Source organism: Cebus imitator, unplaced genomic scaffold (genome assembly GCF_001604975.1).
Source record: "Cebus imitator isolate Cc_AM_T3 unplaced genomic scaffold, Cebus_imitator-1.0 Scaffold119, whole genome shotgun sequence".
NCBI classification, from domain to species: domain Eukaryota; kingdom Metazoa; phylum Chordata; class Mammalia; order Primates; family Cebidae; genus Cebus; species Cebus imitator.
The window spans coordinates 4,896,258-4,903,494 of NW_016107434.1; the positions used below are offsets into that span (position 1 = coordinate 4,896,258).

At 34.1% G+C, this 7,237-nt stretch overlaps 2 protein-coding genes across 2 annotated transcripts in view; both read left to right on the top strand.

The window, feature by feature from the left end:
* LOC119472822 (olfactory receptor 4F6-like) overlaps window positions 1-1,543 on the top strand; it is a 6,356-nt gene extending 4,813 nt beyond the window's left edge. Inside the window, exon 2 of the mRNA XM_037742391.1 lies at window positions 59-1,543. Coding sequence (XP_037598319.1) covers window positions 88-1,026 — 939 coding nt within the window. The 5' untranslated portion in view covers window positions 59-87 and the 3' untranslated portion in view covers window positions 1,027-1,543. The remainder of the gene's footprint in view (window positions 1-58) is intronic.
* A 769-nt stretch (window positions 1,544-2,312) lies between these two features.
* LOC108311941 (olfactory receptor 4F4-like) lies at window positions 2,313-6,928 on the top strand. Its single transcript, XM_017539601.2, is given in 3 exon segments — window positions 2,313-2,704; window positions 5,769-6,435; window positions 6,438-6,928. Coding segments are annotated over 3 exon segments (978 nt in total). The 5' UTR covers window positions 2,313-2,695; the 3' UTR covers window positions 6,740-6,928.
* The last annotated feature ends 309 nt before the right edge of the window (window positions 6,929-7,237 follow it).

Sequence of the window (7,237 nt, forward strand, 5' to 3'; positions counted from 1 at the left end):
TGGGGTGCAGTGGCATGATCTTGGCTCACTAAGTGATTCCCTTCTTCTTTTCCTTCAGGTCTCTTCAGAGTCTTCCCTTCTGATTCAATGGACCAAGTAAATGACTCTGTGATAACTGAATTTGTATTACTTGGATTTGCACAATCCTTAGAAATGCAGTTTTTCCTTTTTCTCTTCTCCTCGTTCTTCTATGTGGGAATTATCCTGGGAAACCTCTTCATTGTGTTCACAGTGATCTTTGATCCTCACTTACACTCCCCCATGTATATTCTGCTGGCCAACCTATCACTCATGGACTTGGGCCTTTCATCCACCACAGTTCCTAGGTTGATCTATGATCTTTTTACTGATTCTAAAGTTATTTTCTTCCATAACTGTATGATACAAATGTTCTTTATCCATGTTACGGGAGGAGTTGAAATGGTGCTGCTGATAGTCATGGCATTTGATAGGTACACTGCAGTCTGCAAGCCTCTCCACTATCTAACTATTATGAATCCCAAAATGTGCATGCTTTTAATAGTAGCAGCTTGGGTCATTGGGGTGATTCATGCTGTGACTCAGTTTGTTTTTGTCATAAATTTACCCTTCTGTGGTCCTAATCAGGTGGGGAGCTTTTATTGTGATTTCCCTCGGGTTATTAAACTTGCATGCATGGACACTTACAGACTAGAATTTGTGGTCACTGCCAACAGTGGATTCTTAACTATGGGCACCTTCTTTTTCTTAATTGTATCATACTTCTTTATTCTGGTCACTGTCCGACAATATTCTTCAAAAGATTTATCCAAAGCATTCTTCACTTTGTCAGCTCACATCATTGTAGTGGTTTTGTTTTTTGCTCCATGCATATGTCTCTACGTGTGGCCTTTCCCTACTAAGTCATTGGATAATTTTTTTGCCATTGTGAACTTTGTTGTCACCCCTGTCTTAAATCCTGCCATCTATACTTTAAGGAACAAAGATATGAAGGTTGCAATGAGAAGACTGAGTCGACAGATTTTAAGTTCTAGAGAGATGATGTAACAGATTTGGTTGATGAGAACACAGGATAAATATCATGGATCATTGAGACTCCTATGATCACCATGAACATTATGGAATGTGCCCATTTTTAATATTGCCTTAAAAAACTGAGGAATCTATGAAAAGATATATTAAATCTAATTTTAATTTTATTTCAGATAAAGTTGCAGCAATTTTTGTTAATCATAAAAATAAAGTATTATATATTTCTATCTAATGTGTATAAATTATGATTACTAGCAATGACTCTCTTTTTCATATAGTTATTTTATATCTGTATATAAGTGTATAAGTACATGCACATATATATGACTTAGGGTTATTTATCAGTATCTTCATACTGATAATAAGCATCACTGCAAATTAGTATTTCTTATGGAAATTATGTAGATCCAGTGGATAAAATATGGGTTTCTAAAAATGAATAAATGCTAAAATCCAGGAAGAAACAATTTTTAATTGTAATATAAGTTAGATAAATGGAAAGGTCAACAGCAGGTTACAACTCAAGTATTTTAATTTTGATTGTCCATATGTTCTGTACAATATTATTTTAGAAATAGACTCTAGTACTCTGCATTATGCAAAATTTGTCTATGTTACACTTTTTTAACAACACAATCCTTTTGCCCTTGGAATCTTCATAGCATTTCTCAATTCACTCTTTAAAAGCATCTACAACCTACAAGTATTTGAAGAGACTTATTTTCTACAGGAGAGACTTCATTGAGATCTTAAAAGCTCATTTAATGTGCCTTTTCTTAAGGTGTTTAGGACAAAGAAAATGACTGACACCTTTCAGATAAAACCTGATAAGCCTGGTGGCCAAGGAATACAACTGAGGCATCACTTGCATGTATTTCTATGACTGTTTTAAGAAACGTTAATTGTGCTGACTCACTCTGCTCTATTTTAACTACTGTATGGTAATTAAAGTGCCAAATAAAGTGATACGTTACAAGAAGTGAGATGCTTTTTATTGGTCAAGGCAATTTTTCTGTATTTTCTCCACAAGTTAGTCATAAAAGTTCAAAGCATTCCTCTTTTTATAAAACCTAAGCATTATTACTGTCTTGTTAACCTACCTGAATTTTAATTTTGTAATTTTACCTTTCTGTGAGAGATATATATAAACATATATATAAACATATATGTATACATACATATATATATGTAAACATATATATATATATATACACATATATATATATGCATATATTGTACTTTAGGTTCTGGGGTACATGTGCAGATCATGAAGGATTGTTGAATAGATACATACATGGCAATGTGGTTTACTGCCTCCATCCCCCGTCACCTGTATCTGTACCTTTAGACTTAGTGAGATAGCAAAAATATCCAAATAGGCCAAAAAATTGTGGCAATGTTCTCTAACTCAAGAAAATTCTGTGTGTTTCCTCCAATGGCCAAGGGAATGCTTGTGAAACTATAAAAGTTAGTCTCAGTACTCAAAGCTCAGACTAGCTATTCCCAGATCTCATCCGGTACATCTGGTCCATTCATAAAGGGCTCTTAATCAGCCAAGTGGTTTACTAAAAAAGACAATTCACATACATATAATTCTCTTAAAAATTTTATGCTTCAAGGGAGTGCAAATAGAAGAAAATCTGTACTCCTCATTCTCTGAAAATTGCTGTTGTCTCTTGCAGTTATGAAGAAGGTAGGTGGAAACAAAGATAAAACCTATCTTAGAAGAATGAACCAAATTGTAACATTTTATTGACAATGAGATGGTTCTATTAGTAGGAATCCATTCTGCATAATTCCATTTTGTGTTTACCTTCTGGGAAAATGAAAGGATTCTGTAGGGTTGACTTAAATACTTAGAGAAATTAATATAAACAATGTTAGCAAGAATAACCGTTGTTGTAAGTATTATGCTGGCAACAATTATCGAGTCCTCCTCCTGACCCTTCTGGGTTCATGTGTCCTTTTCTCTCCATTTATTGGTTCTTTTGCCTATCTTTCCCATATCCAGTGTTTCCTTGCCCACTCCCTTCCCTCCTTTTTGTAATACCAATGAAACCTGCTTCGGGGCGTTTCTTTCACATAAAGACTTAAATCATACTGTTGGAGTTGTGAGGATTTTTAGAGCTTTTGATAGAATAAACTCATTTTAAAACCATGAAAGCTAAGGCCCAGAGATTTTAAAATGATATTCCCATGGCCACACAGTAAATTTGTGCTAGGACCCAAATGTCTACTTCCATCTCAGTGAGACTTATTATAAGAACACAAGGCATTTTTCTTTAAACATAGGTAAATGATTTTAAAAAAAAACATATAAAAATCTAATGGTTGCATTCCAGGAATAATCTAGGACATGAAGGATTTTACCTTTCAATAGTGGCTGGCTCCTCATGGTTGCTACAATGAGTGTGTAAGATTTTGAAGAACTCCTTCAATGAGCCTAAACTGAATGTTCAACTCAGAATAAATACAATTCTTCTAAAATTTTTTGAATAATTTTTGAAAAGTCAGAAATGAGTCAGAATTCGTTTTAAAGAATTCTGGTGGTGAAGGATGCCCTCAGCAGCATAAATTCAGGAGAGAGATGTCTTAATTACATCAGCAAGAAATTTCTTTTGCTAAAGAATAGCAAATTCCTGAGTTCTTACTAACAACCATGATAAGAATGTCTTTTGCTACAGATGAGAACCCTTGGGCTAACCACCAGCCTTGGCATATTTCATGTGGAGATATAAATTCAAGCTTGTCCTTGTCTATCAATGAAATGAAATAATTTTATATCAATGCATATCTAAGGTCTAAGTTGCACACTTTGATTCAAAAGAAACATTCCAACCAGTCATGTCAGAAATTATCTCACAATAAAAATCCTATCCTTTGTACTGTTAATGATTAGTATATTTATCTAAGCAGAAGAGAACTGAAGTGAATGTTCATGGTTTATTCCACTCTTAGACTTCTCTTTATTCTTAAAAAATATTTAGAATCACCTAATTCTTACAGGACTCTAAAAACAGTAATGTATTGCTTGAGTGTGTAGGACTAAGAAATAGAATTCAGAGTAATAAAGAGAAAAGTGGAATTTCTAAGCACAATGAATTACTGTGATTAAAAAACAGCAAAAAACAAATAACAGTATTCCTCCAAAAAAATTGGCAAGTGTAAACTCTATACCTTCTTGTCTCCCCTGGAATGTTAGCGATTAATTTCCACTTCTCTCCTTTACATCTTACTTGCCCATTAACTCTTACACCTAATCCAAAATTGTTAATATGACTATGCCTCACCTTTAGGATACCTTTTATTTGCTACTTCTCTTCACTGCAAAACTTCTTGAAACAGGACTTTTCTCTCCTCCCTACACAATTGAAAGTCTCTCTCGACTCATGTCCAGAAGTCACTGTTCAGTCTCTCACCTAGCAGATTGCAACTTGCAAAGATGCCACCAAAATACCTTCTCATCTCTAGAGTTATCATTATCCTTTAGTTTTTCTGAATTTATTTCTGCTCCTAAAAGGGATCTCTATGTAAAATATTGTTATACTAGTGTTTGTTCTAATTATTATCAGAGTTAAAGCCATCACAATGTCCCCAGTTACTTAGAATAAAGACACTGGAATAACATATTTTTATTTTTCACATCTTGCTGAAAAATATTTTTGTTATCAGTACCTTAATATTGGCTATGTATTAACTATTATTATTTAATAGAAAATTTATATACCTGGTTATATCCAATCCTCACAGAACTTCTATAAAGTTGTGCTGTTATCACCTGTCTTTTCCAGATGTGGTCAAAAGACTCAAATCACTTACATAACTTGTCTAAGGTCATTCAGAGACATAGTAGATAAACCAGGATTTGAGCACAGGCCTCCTAGCACACAAGCTCACATCTTTATCACCTTAATATGATGCTTGATGGGATTTTACAGTTCTTCATTCACCCCTTTCCTGCTCACACTACCACAGCCTGCAATTATTATCTATTGTTAGGCTTGAAATAATCATTTGGCTTCATTTCCAAGCTCCCCCCATTCCAATTCACATTTAGTCCAGAGTTAATTTATTAGACAATCATCAAAATTCTTTAACAGATTTTTCTTGTCTCTATAATAAAACAGAAATTCTTTAGAAAGAATTCCAAAACCTCTTACCAATTTTATCTCCTATGGAAGTCCTTTACACTTTCTCTCATTTAAACTTTACTGCATTTTCCTCATGTTTCTGATTTCACTTTTGAATTCCCTATTCTTTTATCCTCTTATTTTTTAAGTATTATATTTATGGTATTATTTTTTCTGTTTTTTCTATTTTTTTTATCTTTCATTTTGGCCTATTTTTTTTCCCTTAAGAACTTTAATATCACCAAATAAACTAAGATGTGCGCTACAGAATATAAGCTGTTTTATAGTTCAAACAAAAAGGAGATAAACATAGAGTTATGGCACAGGCTTAATCTGGCAGAGAGAGAAACATAAATAATAGTTTTTGATATCAGGAATAAACCTAACATTAATGGAGACACTGAGAACACTGACACAACTGAATTATAAGGCATAGCCAGGGAAGTAGTGTGAGATAAAATTATGAGCTTTGGTTGAATTCTGAAAGCCTGTAAATAATCAATTATAGAAAGTCCGTGTAAGCATGACCAGAATGATACAAAATGAATATATAATTCTGAATATATATATGAATATATTTAAATATGAATATATAATTCTGAATTCCTTCTCATTATCTTCTTCAAGGTAACTGAAGAGTCTATTTCCTGGAATGAATCAACAAGTGAAACAAATAACTCCATGGTGACTGAATTCATTTTTCTGGGTCTCTCTGATTCTCAGGAACTCCAGATTTTCCTATTTGTGTTGTTTTTTGTATTCTATGGAGGAATCGTGTTTGGAAACCTTCTTATTGTCATAACAGTGGTATCTGACTCTCACCTTCACTCTCCCATGTACTTCCTGCTAGCCAATCTTTCACTCATTGATCTGTCTTTGTCTTCTGTCACAGCCCCCAAGATGATTACTGACTTTTTCAGGGAGTGCAAAGTCATCTCTTTCAAGGGCTGCCTTGTTCAGATATTTCTCCTTCACTTCTTTGGTGGCAGTGAGTTGGTGATCCTCATAGCCATGGCCTTTGACAGATATGTAGCAATATGCAAACCTCTACACTATACCACAATTATATGTGGCAACACATGTGTCAGTATTGTGGCTGTTGCATGGGGAATTGGCTTTCTCCATTCAGTGAGCCAGTTGGCCTTTGCAGTGCACTTACCCTTCTGTGGTCCCAATGAGGTCGATAGCTTTTATTGTGACCTTCCTAGGGTAATCAAACTTGCCTGTACAGATACCTACAGGCTAGATATTATGGTCATTGCTAACAGCGGTGTGCTCACTGTGTGTTCTTTTGTTCTCTAATCATCTCATACACTATCATCCTAATGACCATCCAGCGCCACCCTTCAGATAGGTCATCCAAGGCTCTGTCCACTTTGACTGCTCACATCACAGTAGTTCTTTTGTTCTTTGGACCATGTGTCTTTATTTATGCCTGGCCATTTCCCATCAAGTCATTAGATAAATTCCTTGCTGTATTTTATTCTGTGATCACCCCTCTCTTGAACCCAATTATATACACACTAAGGAACAAAGACATGAAGACTGCAATAAGACGGCTAAGAAAATGGGAAGTACATTCTAGTGTAAAGTCTTAGATCTTATATAATTGTGAGATTCATCTCAGATGACATAAAATATAGTGAAGTTGGTAAGTTAGTAAAGCTCATGAAAACTGTGCCTTCTATTCCCTATTAATACTTAAATTAATAATTTAATGATAGCCTAGGAGCTTTCACATACATTGCCTCAATTTATCTTTCAACAACTTGAGTGTTATATTTTAGAATACAGATATAAAGTTATTATGCTTTCAAAATATTCTTTTATTAATTCTTAGAACAAAGAAAGGCGTAAATATATTACTATTTGTATACACCTGCTCCTTCCTGTATGATCCTAAGCTTAGTAGAACAAAGGAGAGAAAATAGCCTAGCTTAGAAACATTTTAAAATTTTTATTTGGCCCATTTGTGAAAAACACAAAAAAAGAACTGCCACATGCTTAATTTTAAAAAATGTGCTTAGTGATAAGGAGATATATGTCAACTTTTAAGAGGTTTGAAAAAAAAATGCCTCCCATTGTAAGAGTTTATA